Raw genomic sequence first — 23,850 nt, 5'->3', positions numbered from 1 at the left:
TTTCGCTGTCGTGTTAGTGGAACCTGCTGATGTCACATCCCTTCTGAACTCAGATAGTCATACGGACTCTCATCCAGGTCTTCATATAAACTGATGTCCTATTTTAACACAAAGACGCTGTCAAACATCAATATAACCAAGAAAAGAGAGCAACAATATAAAAGAACAGAAGTTGTCTCGATTAGGAAAAGACTACTTTTGTTACAAACATAGTCGATCAGGTAGAATATGGCCTGTAATAAAAACAGGCAAACTGGCATGGTACTAGCATAAAGATCCTTGCAAGGATTATTAGAGCGAAATGGGAAGACGGCGGGTAAACTAAAAATTTCGTAAAGGACTCATTCATAACCAATCCCTGAGAACAAGACCCACTTAGTTGAGCGAAGTTTTCTACCATGACATGACAATCACATGACATGTGCATCCTTGGTTTGGTGTCCGAATTGGCTGCTAGAGAGTACTATCTTTCCTAACTGACTAACACCTAGGAACATTGTCATCAGAAAATCAACTGGAAGCAGATCCTAGAAAAAGTTGATCAAAATGCAAAATGAACAGAATTTGGTTTGAGATAGATTTGGCGTTGATTTGAGAATATTATCTCAATAGGAGTGTAAAAGCCTAAATGATTTTCTGCATTACACAATGAATTGTCCTACTGTTTTCAGAACGCGGAATCAAATATAAAAATTATTTCTAGAAATTTTCAGAGAACCACATTATTTGCTAAATTTTAAAGAGTAAATTTTAACTCTCGTTAATACAATCAAACAAAGATGACAGTTCCAGAAATTTTCTGAAAGGTGGCAAGCTACGGATGACAATGACAAAGCTGACACGAACGACTGCCTAGTATTGTTATAGCAAATTGGAAACAGCCATCTTTAACCAAATTCCGGTTAAAGCCATTTGAAACTAAAGACTTGATCATGACTAACATACCTGTTTGATTTGGCTAAAGTACTCCAACGGCCACCTACTCAGGGTTAGATAAGTCTGTTTTACAAGGACATACGCTACACTTTAAAGTAACTTTTAGATTCCATTATCTACTGTAGGCAGTTTTAAGACTACTGCAATACATTGTCATTAATCATGGATAATCTCTATGATGACAAAAATGTTTATAGCATTTTTATTATGTTATAAACGGCACTAATATTGATCAGACTTATATTTTTGCTATTTCCTGTTTTCAATAGAGATACTGAGAATCTATACCGTGTGTCTCCACAGGTACAACAAGTTTATTACTTATTGGTATAGTAAGACATCAATAATACATAAATATAATACGAAAGTCAATCGAATTCACAGATTAAAGTGTAGCAAAAAAAGTGTGTAGATTAGACTGTATTGTAGAAAAGGTGGCTTGTTGGGTGTTGAGATCCTTTCAAAGATAAACGAGTTACAATAAATTAATATTAAAGCAAGCAACAATTTCTTACATCAACTTACGAATTAAATATTTCAAACTATATTATCCATTGACAGATAGCAAAAATGATTGCAAACCTGATAAATGGGTGTATGTGCAATCAGTAGCCAGGTATGTGTAGGTATACTCAGCAACATTATTGAAAATTCTAGCAGCAATAATCAGCCAATCATAGAAGTATAATCAGCAGCCAAAAGTAAAGGTGTAATCAGCAGAAAAAAGATACATAAGTGAGGAGCTAAGTTATAAGTGAGTATAGTCAACAGCCAGAATGCAAATTACATGAATCTGCAGCAAAAATCTAGTTAGATGTGATCTGCAGTAATGATGCAAATGAATATAACTAATAGTTACGATGTGAATAGAAGAAATCTGCAGCAAAATTGTAAGTAGATACGATCAGCGACAGAGAGCAGACCTAATAACCTGGTTCTACCTCTTCATCTATAGTCGATGAAACGAGAGAGTCGGTCCTAACTAATGAGTTGCGATTGCTGCCGGGGAGTCCATCAGATCTGCTCCCATTGTTCATCCGTGCCTGTAAAATACTGCCCCCAATGAGATACTATATATTCTAGATAATGGAATATTTACGTCTGTAACGATTATTCCTTTTTACTAAGCATGGTATCCATCAAACTAGTTAACTTTGTCTGTAAGTTTGCAATGAAATGCAGCATTTTGCTTATAACTGTAAATGCTGACTACTCCAATGTGATTTCCTTGTTACCAATCAAACTGTCTGTCAATTTGGACATAATTGCATGACGACAATCAATGTTTCATTGTCAGTCAAAGGTATTGACCTGAGGTACTTGACTGGATCAATTGTCTTGACTGGATCTGAGTTAGTAATTTGATCATAATTTAACCCGATATGTAATACAGCAATCTGCACTGAGTATAATCAACTTTTTGGATCACAACAACGTACACGCTTAACACTTTGGCTGCATTTTTCAAATTTCAACAGGAAAATAACAATAATAATTACATTATTATCGTTAAAAGAAAATCAAAGCAAATCACTTTAACGTAAAACTTTGGTTTACCTGTAACTGCCCCAGAAATGCTTCTAATTTAATAAAAACTATATCGAGCCAATTCTACCTCCATTAAGCCTCATATCCAAAGAGTGTTAAAACAATGTTTTCATTTGATGACACAGCATGTGTTAAATGATAGAGGCAATACAGCTAGCAGTACATTGACTCTGTGAGATTCGTAGAAAATTCAGAATTCAAATATTATTTGAAATGATTCTCACTGCTATAAAAATACATGTAATTAAATTTTAAAAGAGGCCAAGTAGGCAATTGATAATTTCAACATCAATATTCTTTCAAAGACACAAAAAAATTAATTTTATAGCTAAATTTTAAAAAGAGTAACATAAATTTCAAGGTGGTGAAACTCATTTGCCAGATTTTTTGAAAAACACAAAATGATAAAGCATTTGTCTTTTCATTCACAAACCACTAGTCAGAGAAAGTTTTTATTGCGGTAAAGATAAATATATAAACACTACAACTTCATCAAGTTTGTAGTAGAGTTAGGATACATAGCCTAGTCAAATAGCCAGAGCAGGTATCCGCTAACATGACTGTAACAATCACAATATCGCTCACATCAGCTCATGTTTATAATTACTGCAGCGAAAGTACTAAACAATACCGGCTAACAAAATCACAACACATTTGGAAGTTAAAACAAAATATAATCTGTTAGCTGTGTGCAGGCAAAGGCTGAAGACCAACAAAGTTTATTACCTTGTTGGTCTTCAAATAACAAAATCATTGAAAATCTTACTTTTTTGTTTTTGGAAAATATCATTGCATGTAAAAAAACTATAAAAAATTATTGATGGCTTTTTGCGGGGAAAATTAAATGAGTATGTTAAATCTAAGTAGAACTTGCTAAAAATAAAAATAGTTTACTAATAGATAAAAGCTCAGACTTTTCTTGTTTTTAGTTGGTTTGGACAAAAATTGTGAGTATTAATGTTAGCAGGAGCTTATCCAAAACTACCACGCAAGTTAGCGGCATTTTGTGTAAAGATCTTTTATCAATAGCAAACTTCTATGACTTCTATGACTTTTCTGTCTACCTGAGTGAATATCAGAACAACAAAGCATGGAGAAATCCCGGTTTCATAACAAAACACTGCTCTTGTCTAAGGTCTTCCACAATCATAAATTTTGAAGCAGTTTTTTATACCATTAGACGATCTTATGATCGGAGTACGCAAGGGTCGAACTACTTCAACTATTTTACTTTCTAAAAACTACGAATCTTTCTGATTTATTATGGAGTCTTGAAGAAATCTTTTCACTACTCAATGTAATATCTAGAAAATGCCAGCTAAACACTTGAGGCCATTGACCTTTGAGTGTCAGAAAAGCTCCAAGAGCGGTCGCGGTTATGCAGTAGGTATCTGTGAGCTATAATAGAGAACCAAGAAGACTACAAAAGAAAATGAAAATAGCAAAGCATCAGCCAAAGGATTGTTACAATGTCTTACACACCTTCGTCCTCTACATTTCCTCTCTACAGATAATTCACCGAAATATGACATTGGATACTGAAAAAAGTAACCAGCAATCTATTTTGTTAACTAGGTTTAAACCCAGTTCACAATGATAACTCTATCATGCTCAGAAGATGCATAACACAGATGAGAAAGTCTGATCAAACCAAACATGTTTATTTATATCACACTTATTTTGTCAGTGAATAGCAACCAATATGAACCAGACTAAGTCAACAGAAATTGTTGAGTATAAAAAACTAGCAAATGTTCATTTCACTAGCATTTTCTAACATGGGAAAATTGTGTGAAATGCTTGATCTGTTTAATCTGCTATTCTTTGTAAACTATAAAACTATAGGAGCTGATTTGACCAAGCTCAGACTTCAATTCAAAAATTATTGCCGCTGGATTACAGCGCTGTAACCTTCAGCCGGACATGACTTAGCATACAATGCAAGTATTAGATAGCTAGTGCAACAGTCGTGGAGAATGAGATATAAGTAGACAACTCCTACAAACTATTCCTTACTCACAAAATGCTAGTGGATAATTTAAACTGGAGCCGAGTTGAAATAATTACCAAGTTCTATAAAGCAATAATGTGGCGACACCTGGGTGGACCCGCGCCAAAGTGCTACGCTGGGCTGACAAGCAGGTTATGTTATTGGGTGCTATAGTAGAGCCATGGTTGTGCAACTCGTTATGTCAAGGCATATGTCTGCGTATGGAGCAGCAGGAAAGCGAGACCTATGCGCACGCACAAGTGCGATGCCGTTTGTCGCAAACATGACATATCGCATGAGTGTTTCGCTTCCAAACCGTGGCACCGAATCGCACCGAATCACACCGGAATGACAGCAACACAGCTATTTCCATGGTGAAACTGCAGCGCCATATGGGGTTGCCTTGCTACGCTTTCACTGTATGAAAACTTATTAATTGTTTATGAAATGTGACCTAAGTAGCAGAAAATACCTTCTTACCAGATTTGTTTTTATACATATAGCAAATAGGTAACCGTGATTAGATTACGGTCTTCAATATATGACAATTTAAACCAAAAGCACATCCTTGAGGACTGGCTAAATAAATATATATTTTTTGAATAATGTACTTTACTTCTTGGAAATGTTGAACTTTTGGTGACCTTGAACACTTTTGTAATGCAAACTTTTATTAATCATCAAAGATAGAAAGACTATCGACACTTTCAAAAATTTTATTGAAGCAAAAATATAAATTTATTACTTTTGATATACGTATTTAATAAATTGAAAGTATTTAGGAACTAGGAAATATCTTATTTGAGTAATCAAACTTGCCACACAGCTCTTTCACATTGTCAAATCTGAGATTGTTTCAACAGAATTCCTTTGACTTCTTAGAGTTCATTCTAGGTATGTTAATGTGAATTAACTTAATAAAATAATATGAATATTAAGAAACAGCTTTGCATTTACAACATGAGTACAACAAACAGGTACCTCTGAAGGTAGAGTGAATAACGACTTTGACTTCTAGAAATAAGATATAGCGAAATACCTACATGTACAAATTTCTCATTGCTACTCTCCTTACAAGCTATACGGCTTTGGGAGATGGGCAAGCAGCCCGTAACACCTACACATGCCAAAAGCGAGAGAGCCAGCAGCTATTAGAAATATACAAAAAACAACAAGAGATGCCATGCCTGCTAAAACTGGAGCTCATCTTTGTTTCATTGAGGAGTTATCTACTCTCACATGTATGTTTGTATTCTTTCCCTCAAAGATGTTGCCATGGCAAACACTCCAGTCGGATTTGGTGTTTTCCCAAAGTAAAGCTATTCAAGTTACCAACGCTATTTCAGAGACAAACTTCAACTTCTATGTGATCAAGTTTTTATGGGAGTCAAAAGTTTACTTACAATCACCTCCACTTGAAAAATTTAGAAGCAAAGGATATAAAACTTGAGAAAATGCTTAACTCTACACAGAAAATTATTTCAAACATATGATCATCTAAGTTTCTCAAAATCATGTAGCTTTTTAGGTGAAAATGAAAATCTAAAATAACACATAGTAAAATGTACAAATATGTAAGAAAAAATTACAGTAAGTTAGTTTAAACTTTACCTGGTTTAGGTTATGATAGAGTCTAAGTAAGAGTAGAGTCTAAGTAAGAGTAGAGTCTAAGTAAGAGTAGAGTCTAAGTTAGAGTAGAGTCTAAGTTAGAGTAGAGTCTAAGTCAGAGTAGAGTCTAAGTCAGAGTAGAGTTTAAGTTAGAGTAGAGTCTAAGTCAGAGTAGAGTCTAAGTCAGAGTAGAGTCTAAGTTAGAGTAGAGTCTAAGTCAGAGTAGAGTCTAAGTCAGAGTAGAGTCTAAGTCAGAGTAGAGTCTAAGTCAGAGTAGAGTCTAAGTTAGAGTAGAGTTTAAGTTGGAGTAGAGTCTAAGTTGGAGTAGAGTTTAAGTTGGAGTAGAGTCTAAGTTAGAGTAGAGTCTAAGTTAGAACAGAGTCTAAATTAGAACAGAGTCTAAGTTAGAACAGAGTCTAAGTTGGAACAGAGTCTAAGTGAGAACAGAGTCTAAGTTAAAACAGAGTCTAAGTTAGAACAGAGTCTAAGTTAGAACAGAGTCTAAGTTAGAGTAGAGTCTAAGTTAGAACAGAGTCTCAGTTAGAACAGAGTATAAGTTAGAGTAGAGTCTAAGTTAGAACAGAGTCTAAGTTAGAACAGAGTATAAGTTAATGTACATCTCTATCGCTTCTATTTCTAAATCTATGCATCGCCAAAACTATACTTTCTATGTGTATTGAAAATAAAGTAAAAATATCATTTTCTATAATCATTTTATTAATTTTTATTAATTATCTTCTTTCCATTTTTGTGCCTAGTTCTATATAATAAGCCTGCTTTAATACTATTCCTAATTAGCTGCAGTAATTATCAAAAAAGTACCATACATTTTGTCTATAGAACAAGTTATACAACTTGCAGTATATTCCTATAGAAATATTTGCTCCAACATGCACCTCTTTTATCATAAAAAGTTGAAATCAGAACAAATGAACTTCCTACGTAGAGACTTGAATGCAAGCTCCGGTAAAAAGAGTTGGCGCAACTACCTTCCTTTAAATCGACAAATCTAGTTCTACTAGACTAGTTCAACTAAGGAATGTAGAGCATGCTAGATGCCATCAGGAACTAATAGATGTCGAGGCCAAGAGTAGCAGTCACTGATTACTAATGAGCAAGCATGATAATAGTTGGGTAACAGGAAGCAAGTCATAAAACAATAACTGTACTGGTTTTCATGCCACTCTTAAATTCATTAATAGTTATAGATAAAGATGAGACAACCTACTTTTTGAAGACCACTCAACCACTCGACTTATCAAAAGTTGTCCATCACGCTAAGCCGCAAGTGAGTTGTACAACTTACCTTTACATTGTTCAGGGATGATCCGATGCTCACACCTATTTTGGTCCTAAAACATTTTATTGCATAAGATATCATCTACATATACACTGAACTAAATTTCGGTCATAACTGTAACCACCGAGTAAACGTGTCAGTTAAAATGGATTCCATGTCACCATGTCAACCTCTAAAACAAAATGCGGTACTAGATATGATACTGTGTAACACAAGTAAAGGCTGAACGCTTGGAAATAAGTGCCTAAAACTCGTACAAAAGAATGACTAGTCACTGATATACCTAGCAAGCAGCTCTCAGTGAAACACTCTATCAGGGTCGAGTAATCCAACTTTTTGATTACTCCAATGTTAGCTGTAAACTTAAGATTTATGAGTAGATTCCATGCAAAACCCCTTCTCGAAATATGGCAATAATATTTGGGTTATCACGCATAAAGCATTCATGACAGCTTTAGTGTAGCTCAACAAACTGTCAACATGGATGCAAAGAGCTTATATATCGGCAAATACACTTGATTGGGCCGGTAAAAGAGTAAAACTTCAGATTATTCAAAAGTTTAAAAGCAGTGAGTCAAAGTAATCAGTGAAGTGATCAGCTTTTAGTATTTGTAAAACTAGTAGTCAGTTGTAAAACTAGTTGAGTCAGTGGTAGAGCTGGTTGAGTCAGTTGTTAAAATATTTTACTACTTTTTTTAAAAATAAGGAGTTTAAACATCCAATTTAGTTTGACTAACGATCACAAAAAAGTTTGACACTAGTAGTCAGCTAGGCCATAGCACATAGGAGTCTCCACTCTCACGTCTCCATTGCCAAGGTGTCAAATTCTAAAACCAAATGCCTGACAGCTCACACAACCAGTAAGGAATCAAAACCTACCTGTATGAATTGTTTTTTCAGCGCCAATGTTGGTATGAAGTGAAAAGGAATGCTGACTAAATATAGCTTTGTGACCACAGCAAAAATACAAAGCTAATTTGGAAAACAGTACCTGACCCATAGTTAATCAATGAAGTGCATTATGAGTACTTGGGCAGACACACTCAGCCATGCTGCAATCTAGATAAGACAGCGAAAACCTTTTAAAGTCCAGTAAGAATCGTAGAAATAATGGAAAGCAATGCTAGGCTAACTTAGCTAATTGCACTCGGTGTAACACGGGACACCGAGTGGTGATGCCATGAAGATGCCTTCTAGAGGAGCTGAAATACCGGCTACCATACCTGACATCAACGAAGCGTTTACCGATGTTGGAAAAGGCAGCGCTTGTCTTTTCACCCGCTGACTTGAATGCTTGGTTAGTTTTCTGTAAACTATAAATAATCAAAAGGACAATTATGATTGGTATATCTTTGATTCTAAGCATTTGCAGTAATAAAATCGCAGATCAACCGTTTATTCATCAACTGTGCAGCCGATAATAAATCTCATTAAGTAAAGGATTCCAAAGGACTTTGAATTGATCGCTTTGATGCGTGACACCGTTTCAGCTTGTAATAGAGATAGTGTATCTATGTCTATGGCCTTGTCTAAACATCATTCATAAACAGTTCGCATGCCAATAAAGCGTTCCTTTATTCAGTTTGCACTCACTGACTCTGAAAATAACAGCGCTAGCTAAGCTTTATTGACAAATATAAATTTAAAACAATTTTAAAAATTTCATTACATAATTTTCAAAAATCAATATTTTGTTGATTTTGTCCAGATATCGACAGGAACACAAGTGTAGGTAAGCCATAGCTGGAAGATTTTTGTGGTGACCCATTGGCGTCATTTTTTCAGATAAAACTTCCTGCACAGATCTATGACACGTAAAAGTAGGATAATCATTGAAAGGACAACTCTCCGGGTGAACAGGTAATTCAGAAAACCAATAATAAATTATTAATATTTTGACAATAGGAATATGATAACAAAATTAATTGACTATATTCCTTCATTTTTTCTGCCTCAGCCAGGGGCTGTGACATGACCTCACAAATGAATCCTCCAAGCCTAACAGCCACTAATCCCGGACTAAAACACACTTGTCATTCAAGTACTCGGGACAAGTAAATGTAAAAGACATGCTTCTGCTCGATACCATGGGTGGCACCAGCAGCAGACTAACAAACAGCAGAGAAATCAATTGCTGGTAGAAGAAAATTTGTGTAATTAGAGAGGAGAGCTCATGGCTGGTGCCTATACACTTGTAATCAATATCAACTCAATATGATTTGTTATTAAATTAGTCGGCTGTCACAAATGCTTGGCTTGGCATGATGACACTGGAGACCACTGGTCAAACATAAGAGAGAACAGCTGAGTGTTTTCTCATCACGAAATGCTTTCGCAATACATGTAAATCATATAGCGCCACAGTTTAAATGTCATTATTCAGAGTGAAATAGCGAGCTAGGAGTGTGAAATAATTTTAAAGGAAAAATGGAATTTAATAAGGTTAAACAAGTTACTAATAGCCTGAAATTTCATTATCTATCACTCGCTTGATGGGCACTCAACTTACGCCTCAGAATCTTGAAGACTTTTCAATTTCTCCTTCACATCGTTAACTATCGGATTTCCTAAAATACTTCTAATCTCATTGGCTCGTCTCTGTTTTCTTGCCAGAACCTCGCGCAAAGCACGCATTTCAGATTCAATCTACAAATTTCAAAATCTGTATTATACAAACTTCGAAGAGTATTAAATGGGATGGTAAGGAGAAAAGATAATGCGAGAGAAGCGAACTGTCAAAACATATTTGGAGAATCAGAAGCAAGCACAAAGCCTCTTAACACTTAAAGGTTGACTCGCAACAAAATTCACGTTACAGTTATTTGGTATCAAAAAAATCACCATGTCTCACTATGTTGTGTTGTAGGTGCAAAATATGTGGGAATGTGATTACAAGCTCATAAACGCTCAAAAACGAAAAGCCGCCATAGATTGGAATCTCTTTATTTATTTGACGTATTCATTACAGTTTGGTTATCGTCTTGTCCCGTGATGTTATCACGTGAATTGAAAGGCCAATAAAAAGCTCAATATAAAACTTATCGTAGCACTAGTTTATGACAAACGCTTCGGGTTTTACCAAAGACCCCGTATCAAATATAGATGCTTGCTACTTTAAAGTTTTCTTTCGGCTTGGACTAATCGTCAAGTCTTAATCTGATCATGTGACCCAATACTTCGCAAATAATTTTTGCAGCACTTTTCGATTATCACAGGTAACCAACAGGCTCGTCATGATTATCAGACAATGATATGTACTCATTCGAGCTAAGATTGAAAAGTTTAACGATTTTTTACGGTAAGTTATAAGATATCATTGCTAAAAGTGACAGCATTACAATGACGATAAAACAGACGCGTAAGAACAATAGACATGGTTTTATTGAATACGTGAAGTATATTTGTGAAAATATTTTGACGAATGAGATTGCATGAAAGTGTAAACAGAAACTATCCTGTAACAAGTACGTCCCATTTGAGCCGTTTTGGAAAGTGATTCCAAACTACGGCGGTCTCGTGGCTGCGATTAACTGTTCGTTTTTTATCTTTTAAGAGCTTGTAATCACATTCCCACATATTTTGCACCTACAACACAACAGAGTAAGACATGGTGAATCTTTTCATATCAAATAACTGTAATGTGAATTTTATTGCAAGTCAACCTTTAAGCCAGTTTACAAATATCCTAACTCATAATATAGTTTCTAAACTTTATGGTATGACAGTCTTGTTTGCTAAGTAATTATATAAGTAATATATATTTCCGTACCAAGACAGTCAGACCTTGAGTTATGATATTAATTCATTTTAATATTTAGTATTTGCTTCATATATCAAAAGTGTCATATAAAAGGAGCAAATATTTCTATAATAATACATGTAGATTGTATTTTGTTTACCTTGTTACAAATTTTATAAAATGGTAAATTTTTCTATATGTTTACATGTAGCATTAAATAAGTTTATTTTATGAAATTAAATTTGAAATATTAAAATAAATATTAAATTATCTTAGAACCATGTAAACAGACATGTAGGCTATGCATAACTTACTCAAACTTCTACTAAATATAGTTTAAAAATTTTTAACTCCTTTTTGTTTGATTATTATTAATATTAACTATTTTTCATTTGTTTATAAAACAGCAATTTGCTAAAATATTTTGGATGTAATATGGTAGAAATAATTCTCACATGGAGATAAATATTTGTTTACACTGTACGACAGTTGTAGAAAAACTCGTATGTAGAGACAATTGTAAGGCAAGGTTTAACTGCATAATCTTTTTACTTTTCCCACTTGGCTCCAAAAATACTAATAATATTCCTTCAAACTGTTTCATTCTTTGTCAGTGTACATGCACTCTTCCTGAAGGCGTAAGTAAGATTCACGAGTAAGTAACATTTATACGGATGTAAATTTTACTCCTACAAGTATGATTAGCTAGCAGTCAATGTAATTCCTAAAGTCACCAATTAGCCACCAATCGACTGTCTCACCATATTCGAACGTCTCACCATATTCGAACGTCTCACCATATTCGAACGTCTCACCATATTCGAACGTCTCACCATATTCGAACGTCTCACCATATTCGAACGTCTCACCATATTCGAACGTCTCACCATATTCGAACGTCTCACCATATTCGAACGTTACACCATATTCGAACGTCTCACCATATTCGAACGCCTCACCATATTCGAACGCCTCACCATATTCGAACGTTCGACCTTATTCGAACGTTCGACCTTATTCGAACGTTCGACCTTATTCGAACGTTCGACCTTATTCGAACGTTCGACCTTATTCGAACGTCCGACCTTATTCGAACGTCCGACCTTATTCGAACGTCCGACCTTATTCGAACGTCCGACCTTATTCGAACGTCCGACCTTATTCGAACGTCCGACCTTATTCGAACGTCCGACCTTATTCGAACGTCCGACCTTATTCGAACGTCCGACCTTATTCGAACGTCCGACCTAATTCGAACGTCCGACCTTATTCGAACGTCTCACCTTATTCGAACGTCTCACCTTATTCCGACGTCTCACCTTATTCCGACGTCTCACCTTATTCCGACGTCTCACCTTATTCCGACGTCTCACCTTATTCCGACGTCTCACCTTATTCCGACGTCTCACCTTATTCCGACGTCTCACCTTATACCGACGTCTCACCTTATTCCGACGTCTCACCTTATTCCGACGTCTCACCTTATTCCGACGTCTCACCTTATTCCGACGTCTCACCTTATTCCGACGTCTCACCTTATTCCGACGTCTCACCTTATTCCGACGTCTCACCTTATACCGACGTCTCACCTTATTCCGACGTCTCACCTTATTCCGACGTCTCACCTTATTCCGACGTCTCACCTTATTCCGACGTGTCACCTTATTCCGACGTCTCACCTTATTCCGACGTCTCACCTTATTCCGACGTCTCACCTTATTCCGACGTCTCACCTTATTCCGACGTCTCACCTTATTCCGACGTCTCACCTTATTCCGACGTCTCACCTTATTCCGACGTCTCACCTTAATCGAATGTCTTACCTTAATCGAATGTCTTACCTGATTCGAATGTCTTACCTGATTCGAATGTCTTACCTGATTCGAATGTCTTACTTTATCCTGATATCTTACCTTATCCTGATATCTTACCTTATCCTGATGTCTTACCTTATCCTGATGTCTTACCTTATTCTGATGACATATCTTATCCTGATGTCTTACCTTATTCAGTTCTGTAACTAAAGCTTCTTGCTCAGGACTTTCACAGTTATTCCAGTTTTCTTTTTCTTCTAAAATTGTTGAAACAATAACATCACTCAAGTTCATTTACGTGTTAGCAAAACACGGACAAGATAATCCTCAATAACTATGTATATTTAAAGACAAGAACTTCAAAGACATTAGCTTTATCATAGAACACTTTGCGATATATGTGGAACTCATTCTATCAGAAAGCAGTAAGATGTAGTGACTTTAAAGCGTTTATCTCTGCAGTGCAATAAAATTATAACACGTTTCTCAATCACAGAGGTCAAATAATGCGAGAAAAAACCTTTGTTCAAGTTGTCTTTATTAGGAGAGTCATGAATTTTGTGAATATGGTGTAGCACATAGAGCAAAGTTTGAACAATGCCTACTTTAATCAGAAAACTACATTTTAAATTTTAATTGATACTTATTAAACTAGAACTTCAAAACATGCTTTGTTAAGAAGTCTTATCATATGAGGTAGATAGTCATTAGAAATACAACTTACTGACTACAGGATGTAATAAAAACCTAAATTGTGTGTAAAAACTAAATAAATATTCTGTTACCTTGTAAACACGTAAATGGAAGTGTAGGCTTAGCAAAGCATAACTTACTCAAACCTACTAAATAAAATTTAAATTACTCGATCTACATGTACTAAATAATATACATATATAGCATGCTGCCTATCCTAATAATATACATATATAGCATGCTGCCTATCCTAATAATATACATATATAGCATGCTGCCTATCCTAATAATATACATATATAGCATGCTGCCTATCTTAATAATATACATATATAGCATGCTGCCTATCCTAATACAAGTAAGCATATTGAAGTAAACAATACCTCTAGAATCGGATTCTTTGTCAAGCGTGTCGGGAACACGCTCTTTTGTTTCTCCACCATCTCTGTCGAAACTGTCTGCATGAACCAAGGTAAGGTATTGTGAATAGTCAGATGTGGCAGCAGAAGGGCTACCTTCGATTAGGTCACTCATCATTTATTAACCAAACAATTGCAGTTAGCAGAGCTAGTTAATAGTGTAGGAATTAGACACTCTCACACATGGCATGCCCGATCCATACTGGCAAGTGCATCAATTCTGGATAGATAGATGGATGACAGCTTTCGATTCCATGACAATATCCTAATGGATGAGTATGTGAATGTCCCCCAACAATAGTAAGATTAAAATATTGATGAATATTCTAGAATCAATGCTAGAACAGCCACTGATACCAAAGCCTGCATGATTAGCGAATATTCTTCAGTGAAATTAGGTTTCGATGAAGCAGGATGACATTTGCTCTAAGCATCGTAAACAAACTGAGGCAGTCTCTTGAGACCGGCTGACCGCAAAATTCCTATCAATAGCTGATGATCGACACTAGGCTATTAACGCTGAAATGTTTTGACAACGCAGCAATATAACTTTTAAATTAAAATTTTCGGTGACTTTCTAAGTACACTATAGATGCTCTTATCAAAAAGTGAATTATATGTGCATTACTTGCGAAGTACTTACCCGATGAAGTCGAACTATCCATGTATGACTGTTATCGTAGACTGCAAGGGAACAAAGCGTACACAGGTGATTATTGGTAGTCGACAGATGATAATAAACTACTTCAGATAATACCCGGTAATGTGATGGCTATCTTCAGCTGATACGCTACATTTTGATGAGATAATGTGGAAGGTTGATGATCTGATGGGTGGCTCACTTGGGTATTACAGCGCTTGGGGGATTAACAAACACTACGCGAACCATCAACCCATTGCTCATTATATTAGACATAATTCCACAACATCAGAAAAGTCCTCCACAGCAGGGATCAAGCTATATTGACTGAATGTCAATGCCATCAAAGAGACCGTCTGTTTTAAAATAAGCTTGTTATAATAATGAGCTTACTATATGTTGTAAGGGTCTTTTGAGCAGCAGTGGAGGAAAATTAGGCCACAACATTAAATTTTTATAGTGGTTTATATATCAGAATATATAAAGACAGCAAAAGACGAGAGAAAAAGGCTAAACATTATAATTTGTTGTATCTCTTTATATTACCATATCCACTTTCTTCCATTGATGCTGCCAACCAGAAGTGTCATAATTACCTGTCTTTGGTTATTACTGTTCAGTTTTGTACTGATGCCACGTGTCAATTTTCCTGCCATGATCTGTCATCTACGTGTCTGCTATTTGAATGTCACTAATCACTAGCCAGTTATGTCACAGGTATCTGCGAGCTATTGCCGCTACTTCATATGCCACACGCCATTTCCCATGAGTAGGAAATTATCATTATTATTCAACCTTGGTCATCCTTTTCTCTGAAGTACCTGTGACAGCTGTTTTTTCTACATTAGTCAATAAGATTTCATTTGCAGTCAGGTTTTACGAAAACTAAGCAGCGATCCATTATTATCCTTTACCTACCCGCTACATGCTTGTTATCATTAGCTGTCAAATGTTGTGCGCAGGCAACTGGCTGCACTTTAAGTATTTCAGCGATGGGACCATCAAACCAGCAAGTGATATGCATTGTGTCAATTGTAAAATAATAAAGCCTATCAGAACACGACTTTCGTCGATATGCAGATCTTGGGTCGGCTAGCAGTACATCTCGAATAGCGTTTTTAGCTTCCTCTACAGTATGAAAAAATGACCAGCCATAAATAGAGCTATCCCTGGGTCGAAATTCATTCAACTGTTCAGTAGCTCGGCTACCAAATACGACCTCAGTTATACCAGAGTCAGTCTCGTTGAGCCAACTTGCAGTTTGTATTTCATCCGTTGTCTTTATAATACTTGCAACTGCAGGCTCTTCTGCACTAGACGAAGTGAATTGGTCTCTAGAGTCGAGCTCTGCAGAAACTAAGGCGTGATCTGATGATTCATCTCCCAGTGGTGAATCAGTGATACCAGTTCTGAGGCCGATCGGCGCATCGTACTCAGGGATATACGGCTTGATGTCCAAAACAGGAGTTCCATCAACAATATCTACTCCAGACAAATGAAGGGTTGCATCTAAAATCGTAAGAGAGCGAGATGTCATTACTCAACAAACCTATACCTGTAATAAAGAACGACATATATGCGTACGCTCTTCACTTGCACACCAGACACTGTCTTCCGAGACATATAGAGTATATAAGAGTTTGAATGACGCATTTATACATTTACAGAAAAAGTGGCAAAACGAAAATAATAACAGACTAAACATGCTTTAAACTAAATGTTTGTAAAGTCTATTTTAGAAGACAATAGAGAAAGGGTAGAAGTGAGTACGCATAGCCTGTAATAAAAGCTACAAGGGCTTACCTTCTATAGACTCCACCTTGGCAAGTGTTAAACCAACAGGTACAGGCCTGTACGGACTTCTAGTAGCATACAGTCCTAATTTTTTTCCATTGAGCCGGGGAGGCTTTACCTTAGCCTTAGAACACGTGTTGTTGTTGAGGTGGAACACAAATATTAGCCTAGAGGGTTTATAAATATCAAGTAAATATACAACACTCACGTGTTAAGGCTGGTAAGCACTTACAAAAAATATAGCAAACTCATGAGGATGTACACAGAGCAAACAGGCAAACAACACGTTGAATGTCTGACTTACAGTAACAGTTAAAAGAAAACAACTCCCAAATAGAGAATAAAACTCACAAGATAACGCAACTCTTAACAGGTCATTACTGAGCAGGTGAGCTACCAAATGGATTAGCATTATACCTTAATGAAATGTACCTAGAAGATTCTGTACTCTCAAAAGGTTAGCTGATGATGTTATAGCCGTTTATGGCAACTGACCAAGAAAGAGGCAGTGTGCCAAATCCCATATGTTAAAACTGGTAGTTGGATTTCTCAGTTACGCTATAGAATAATGCTAATTCATTGAAGAGACAGATACGGGACAACCCTCGCTTTTCCTTGGATTATTACGTATAATACCATTCTTTCAATGAGTTGGTAGGCTTTAAAAAGCGGAATATGTTTGCAATGCATGGGCAGAATTTGTCATTCAAGGTCAAATCTCATGTTTGTTTCGCTACATTATTTGCTCTGGGAATAAATTGTAATGAATTGAAGCAGCTAGGAATTCAGGCTACCATTTTTAAACATATGCCATCAACACACATGTGCATTGCATCAAGTTACAAGAAAACCGACACATTTAATGACCTTTGCTGCATATCATGGTGTTAACAGATTGATTACCATTATCATAGTTCATTTAAGTTCAAGTAGGGGAGTTTATTATGCCTAATAATGAAAGAGAAACACTAGAGTTTGTAGAAGGTAGCAAATATAGAATAATGACCCACCAGACATGGGAGTACTCATGCAGACCCTGTAAACTATGAGCTGGGTTGTTGAATACAGCTTTGGATACAGTAAGGGAGGCTCTAGAAGATTGGCAAACTGCAGGCTGACGAGGAGTGCCATTCTTATGGAGAAACACGGTCTTCAGAGTGCCAATTGGAGCAAAATTACAGTTGGCATCTGTAAAAAATAGTAATTTTAAGACTTTATATAAATTTAAGCTATTTGTTCTCAAATTGTTAAAATGATAGAAAAGCTATAAAACACAGACACTTGAGTTACAGCCTAAACTTCAATATATTACAGTCATACTTCGACTTACGAGCTTAATGCGTTCCGAGACTGAGCTCGTATGTTAATTTACTCGCATGTTGGTGCAATTTATTTATATATAGAACCATTAAATATATATTGATTGGTTTCCATTCTCTAAAAAATGCAAATAAAACACTCAAAACAAGATATTGTAACAGAAAGAACATGTTGGTTATTGTCCTAATTTACCAAATGCTTTCACAAAGCAACAATTAAAAAATAATGCAAGGAAATGTGATTAATTAAAATGTAAAATTAAATACATACAATAGCAACTAACGCTAGCATTTGCCAGAGAGGGAGATATAAGCTATCCTTCATTACAACAGTTGACTTTGATAAATTTTGATTTTATCAATGTCTCTAAAGACAAACGTAGAAGCAAACCTAAAAGCAAACTTTCATTTTTAACTTAACGTAATTAAAATTTCTTTGGCGTTCGTAGTTTGAAGTTTCTCGCTGGTTAGCTAATTGTTCCTTTGTTTCGATTTCAAGACTAGCCGGCCGTTTTAAGATAATCCTATCTAAAGACGTTTGCCTTTGTCGCGCTTTCAACATGTTGCGATTAGGACGAACGCAGGTGTTGTCACAAAAGGTTAATGCACGACCACTAGCCAACTTGTCCGAATGTCTATTTTTATAGTTTTGCTAGATAGTACCGGCCTTTTCATATAGCATCGTTTCAATTACGCTGTCACCGGTCAATTGTTTATCCAATGCCTGAGCAGTCTCTCCATCAGCGGTCGTGAAGATCGCTGCGCCGTTTAGAAACTATGGCCAGTCCTTTTGCGAACTAAATGCCCTGAATATAATCCTTCGGTTTGATAATTGTGGATGTATTTCTGTCATATTGCTGAGCTAGCTCAATCACGCATACACATTTTGCATATTTTTCAATAATTTTCCGTTTAATATCAACTGTTATCATTCGCATTCTCTTTGCATTATCTTTCATTTTACTGGCAAACTTTCGGTCAACACAGAGTACTTTTAATTCACATAATTCTGCACTGAAAATCGCCCACACAAAAACACGGTACAAAAGTATAACTTGAGCAGTTGAAAAATACAGAGTGATGCTGTTTTCATAAAACACCTCCGGCATACTTGGCAACTGACTCACGTGCTCGTATCTCAAACATGGCTCGTATGTTAGTGCTAAAACTTGCTTAAAAGCTGGCTCATATCTCAAGTTTCTCGTACGTTGGAGCACTCGTAAGTTGAAGTATTACTGTATATGTATTCGGTTTTTGTAAAACTAGCTTCTAACTAGTGCTGCACAATAACACGATATAATTCGATATGACGATATATTTCAGTGGATGATTTTATATTTGGTCAGTTTTCAAGTCAATATGAATATCGAAGCCGACATTTTATCGAAATATCGGCTGATTTTATTTTGCAAAAATAGAGTTGTCTATTCTCTTTATTGTAACGAGGTGCAACTCCTGTTTTTCAAACGATATTAACCAATATACTCTCATATTGTTCATGTTAAAGCCTAACACTATAAATCGAAAGAAGACAACTCCAATGTTCGATACTTTTCGATATTCGATATATTTTGAGACCAAATAATCGAATGTACATGCAAAGATATCGTGCAGCACTACTTCTAACACTACAAACATGCTGACAATTTAAAATTATCCCCTAGCTTTCTTATGAGCGAACAGTCAACCAAAAAAGGTTAATGCTAACAAAAACAAGCAAAACAGCTCAGTATTGTTCATCATCTTTAAATAAACATTAGTCTATGTTGGTCTCTATGTGCAAATACATGGTGTTTCTCTAAACCATTTATCTAGGTCGTTATAGCAATGAGCAGAATTTTTACTCCAGCTTTTTGAAGTATGGAAATACTGTACTCATTGAAGTACAATTGGTAGCAATCGGTTTAGGGCATCATTTTATGTCAGCCATCTTGCAACATTTTTTAGTCTACCTTATTATCTGAGTGTATAAATATTTTTTAGGGTATTGCAAACTATTAAACCAACCAACTACCGTAAAACCACTATTTGAACATCATTGCACTCTATTTTTCAACGCTTCCTTTATAGTGGCAGTCAAATGGAGGTGGCGTTAAAATACAGGCGGGTGTTGTATTTTTAAATAGCTCGTGAGAATTTGGGAAGATAAATTTAGCCATTTTCCAAGCGAAGCGAATGTTGTCTATATTTTGCACTCTCCTTCGGGCGGAGCGATGAAGGATGCAAGAAATTTGCTAACATACCTCGAACATGTCAAAGATATTTAAATAAAATGGGAAGCCGAAAAACATATCTACTAGTTGAATCAATTGCTTTCAATTAACCTGCGATGATATTATAGCCTGTGCCCTGCTTTGCGATGATATTATAGCCTGTGTCCTGCTTTGCAATTTGTTGGAGCTTTAATGTTTTTCTTTTGTTCTAAATTTGAAGGCATATTTTCATTTTATAACTATACAACTTTACAAGTGAAATGCATATTTTGAAAATCAGATCCAATGAACTATACCATATGGTCCAACAAAATACCATATTCTTGTTCAGTGGCCTTGACTTATTAATAGAAATCAACTCAATTTTGCCAGGAAGAAGTTTAGCCATAGCCCAGTGTAATAGGAGCTTTAATCAATTTTAGCCAATTAAACTCATCACTCCATAAAAACAGTTCGCTCAATGAAGTTGGTTTTGTAGGACCAAACAGTGGTCGACTAGGTTGATTTATCAATGTTGCATAAAAGCTCATTGCACTCATTGATATGTTTGCTACAGTTTGCAGCCAAAACTGGCTTTTTATGTGCAATAGCAGAGGAGTTACGAACATCGATCCATTGTAAGATCAGATTACCGCAATAATACTATCAAATAATATAATATAAATATATAAATTTATAAGTTATATAACAATAATTTATCACATGCTACAAATATATATTCATGAGCAAGTGACATAAAAAAGCCATTCCTATAATACATGCAAAAATGGTCGATATTAAAGTCGAAACAATTTTTTTCAGTAGAGTATAATTTTTACGCGTTGCATTTCACGCAAATAAAGATAAACTTTTAACCGGATAGGCGCTAAGCACAACTTTCACACTAAAACTAGTCATTCATATACCATTGTAAATGTAAACCGTTTTTCACATACATCGAAGTATCAAGACCTCATTGAACAAGGAACTACTACATGTATTAGCCTGATACAGCTATTAATTATTTCTTGCTAAATAATGTAATTATGCTAAATATTTCTTGTTAAATATTTGTTGCTTTGAAAGTTTTAATAAAAAGAAAGAAAACCTTTGAAGTTAGAAAACAGACTTCGATATGAAACAGAAACAACGAAAGAATTTATCATTATTGATGTAACCGAGTCATTATTAGTATGATTTTGTAGAAACTTTTATTATTTTAGTATAACTTGCTATTATGGATTCAAGAAGATCAAAGAATGTCAAAGTGGCGGTCAAAAGGAGGTGGCCTTCAATTAAAGGGTGGCGCTTTATTTTTCAACCCTTCCTCTATAGTGGCGGTCAAATAGAGGTGGCGTTAAAATAAAGGTGGCGTTCAATTAGATGTATCACAGAATGTTGACATCCTTAGCTAGCAGTTAGTAAAAGATTTCCTATCCCTTTACCCATCTTTTGGATGAATCTAATTAGATATGTGCAAAACAAAATTGAAAGTAAATAAGATTAGGAGAATATTGCAAACATTGAGTAGATTTTACTAAGAACTAAAATGGTTATAAAACCTATTTGAAAACAATTTTCACCTAAAACACCAACTAAAATTTAAATTGTTACTAATTACAATAACAACTAGATCGACTAACTTATTATTTCAGCTTCAGTTCCAAATTCAATACAAATATGATATGCAAACCTAATTCTTGGTTTTTATTTAGTTCCTCATTCAGTGTGACTAAAACAAGAACAAAAAACATTAAAAAAGGTATTTGTAAAACATGTAGACATGTAATATAAAGAGTAATACAACAGCAAAAATTTAGAAAGCCAAATAAAAACTTGGTGCCAAAATGTATTAGGCCTACTTAGTTAAACATGACTTTACATGGTTAATAGAAACTCAAGAAGTTTAACTTTCATGAATTTTTATATTCACCCAAAATTAATCTTGGGTGAATAGTTTTTATGTAACCATATTTAGGCAAGCTGTAAGGTTAGGATTTTTGCTCAAGATGAAGTTTTATCATATAGCATTTACTGAAGAGCAAAAATCCAGCAGCTTTCATTTTTTTGTATATTAATTTAATATGAAAAAGGAACATGGCTTCCATTTGGTGAAGATGTCGTACTATAACAAAAAAGAATCAGTATAATTTAGGATTATACTAAAACTTCAATATAGCTACATCATATGTAGTCACCAATTACAGTTATTCGAGTTATGAGAAACCGAAGATATCATGATTGAGATCAGTAGCTGATGTATGAAACTCCAACAAGATAAATGGTTGGAGCATAAGAATAATAATTCTCATTTTATATGGAACTCTAGTCAATATTGCAAATTTAAAAAAGTTTACAAGTACTCTGATAATGTCCACACCTTTAGGTCACACTAGAAGTGATACTACAAACAACATGGCAGTGCTAATCAAATAAATACACCTTAAAGCTACTTGGGCTAATTATCAGTAAACAACTATTCAAGAAACAAGTTATGATTTAAAGCAAAATGCCAAAAGTTCACAAAGGATAGCCTGCAATGACCTTTTTGCTGAAAGATGAGTGCCTTTTATTTAACAGCAATCTCAAGTCAAACACTGCAGTAAAACTGATAAAATCGTTTCAGGCTTGCATGTACTCAGCCAAAAGTACTGCATGTTATTTGAACCACGCAAGAGGTCAGAGCTAAAGTACGATGAGAAATATCGAAAATTAAATAGTTCCAATATTTCCAACGCCAAAAAAACTAGTCTACCTTTCAGTCTTGTTATGCCAATTTCCCAAGCACATGCATGAAATCACAAAATAAATCAACGTTACTTACTACATCTAAATAAAACTTCCGTACACACGCTCATGATGACACTCATTCACTATGTTTTCGGAATCTGCTACTGATGTGTGATGCGGAATGGCGATAAAGCAATACAACTAGCATTGTTTAAACAAGTAAAAGTGCTAGACGTTCAAACTAAAGTATTAGCGTTAAAAAGAGCACAAATAATTTCGCAATACAACTACAATACACATGTGGGCCTACATGTAGTTATAAAACGACATTTTTGTGTTTAGCTTTTATAGTTTAGAAGATCAGAACACAATTTTAAAATTAGTTAGGGTAGACTTTGGAAAAAAGCCGTAAGTGTACTTAAAACACTAACTACTTCAAGCGGTTTCGCTGAACACAATACAATATATAACATTACTCTGTGTGGCATCTATCTTTCGGTGTACGAAATTGTTGGATACGGGCGTGCAGTCCACTGAGGCTGCCATTTTTAATCGGATATCCGGTTTTGTTACTAAGCGAACTGTCAATCATTTAGCTCGCAGGTGCTCGGAATTTCTATAGTTAGTAAGTGCTCGTATATTTTTATACGTTGCTTATTCTGATTGATAATATTAGTGTAGCGTATATATTTTATGTGGCAGCGTTTTAGTTAATCAAACCTTAAAATTTGTGTATTCACAATGCTGAATGAGCAAAAGCTGAGAATTTAGATTTTTGTTAATTTAGTCATTTAAGAAAGCTAGCCTATTGCATTTAAGTAATCAACAGTTTTGATATTCAAGTGCATCTTACATTAAATTATGCTAGTTTAATCTGTTTTTGGGTATACTAGCTACTCTGTCAATACAAGTTTATAGCTTTTTATCAAAATAATTGTAGGATACAATTATTAGTCGAAAAATTTAAAATAACTAATCAGTTCTCTCTTGTCCTTCGTATGAACTTGTTGCCCAAAGGTATTAATAGTGCTTCATTTTTGAAAATATCTTTTGTAAACTCAGTATAGGTTTTTTCTGATTATTTTGTTCAGGAAACAGTTTCCTCAGTGTCAAAAACTATAAAACTGA

At 35.2% G+C, this 23,850-nt stretch overlaps 2 protein-coding genes across 3 annotated transcripts; both read right to left on the bottom strand.

Moving 5' to 3' along the window:
- Positions 1–1,238: 1,238 nt before the first annotated feature.
- On the bottom strand, positions 1,239–14,878 carry LOC137409577 (tumor protein D53 homolog). 2 transcript variants are annotated; one of them, XM_068095574.1, is made up of 9 exons: positions 14,691–14,878; positions 14,012–14,086; positions 13,125–13,192; positions 9,892–10,028; positions 8,606–8,695; positions 7,389–7,434; positions 5,456–5,488; positions 3,967–3,988; positions 1,239–1,979 (listed from the first exon to the last, which is right to left on the bottom strand). In XM_068095574.1, exons 1-9 carry the CDS (start codon positions 14,710–14,712, stop codon positions 1,951–1,953), a joined length of 522 nt encoding a protein of 173 aa, XP_067951675.1. In that variant the 5' UTR covers positions 14,713–14,878; the 3' UTR covers positions 1,239–1,950. The 2 variants fall into 2 exon arrangements, with proteins under 2 accessions (XP_067951675.1, XP_067951674.1); XM_068095573.1 differs by lacking the exons at positions 3,967–3,988; positions 5,456–5,488.
- A 222-nt stretch (positions 14,879–15,100) lies between these two features.
- LOC137385972 (tRNA (adenine(37)-N6)-methyltransferase-like) lies at positions 15,101–23,268 on the bottom strand. Its single transcript, XM_068072609.1, has 4 exons — positions 23,199–23,268; positions 17,492–17,669; positions 16,491–16,648; positions 15,101–16,196 (listed from the first exon to the last, which is right to left on the bottom strand). Exons 1-4 carry the CDS (start codon positions 23,266–23,268, stop codon positions 15,598–15,600), a joined length of 1,005 nt encoding a protein of 334 aa, XP_067928710.1. The 3' UTR covers positions 15,101–15,597.
- Between the last annotated feature and the right edge of the window lie 582 nt (positions 23,269–23,850).

Source organism: Watersipora subatra, chromosome 1 (assembly GCF_963576615.1).
Source record: "Watersipora subatra chromosome 1, tzWatSuba1.1, whole genome shotgun sequence".
Classification (NCBI taxonomy): Eukaryota; Metazoa; Bryozoa; class Gymnolaemata; order Cheilostomatida; family Watersiporidae; genus Watersipora; species Watersipora subatra.
The sequence above is the reverse complement of the archived record's forward strand: the minus strand, read 5'-3'. Positions and strand labels throughout refer to the sequence as shown.

Bases quoted from the DNA above. Each gene is read 5' to 3' on its own strand.
- LOC137385972 (XM_068072609.1), bottom strand. From the start codon at position 23,268: ATGGCAGCCTCAGTGGACTGCACGCCCGTATCCAACAATTTCGTACAC. The intron at 17,670-23,198 runs GTAATGTTATAT...TATTTTTTACAG, and splicing joins AAAGATAGATGCCACACAGA to ATGCCAACTGTAATTTTGCT. The intron at 16,197-16,490 runs GTAAGCCCTTGT...TTACGATTTTAG, and splicing joins CAAGGTGGAGTCTATAGAAG to ATGCAACCCTTCATTTGTCT.
- LOC137409577 (XM_068095573.1), bottom strand. From the start codon at position 14,712: ATGGATAGTTCGACTTCATCGG. The intron at 10,029-13,124 runs GTAAGACATCAG...TGAAATTTGTAG, and splicing joins TAGTTACAGAACTGAATAAG to ATTGAATCTGAAATGCGTGC. The intron at 8,696-9,891 runs GTAAGTTGAGTG...GATTATTTATAG, and splicing joins AGTCTTCAAGATTCTGAGGC to TTTACAGAAAACTAACCAAG.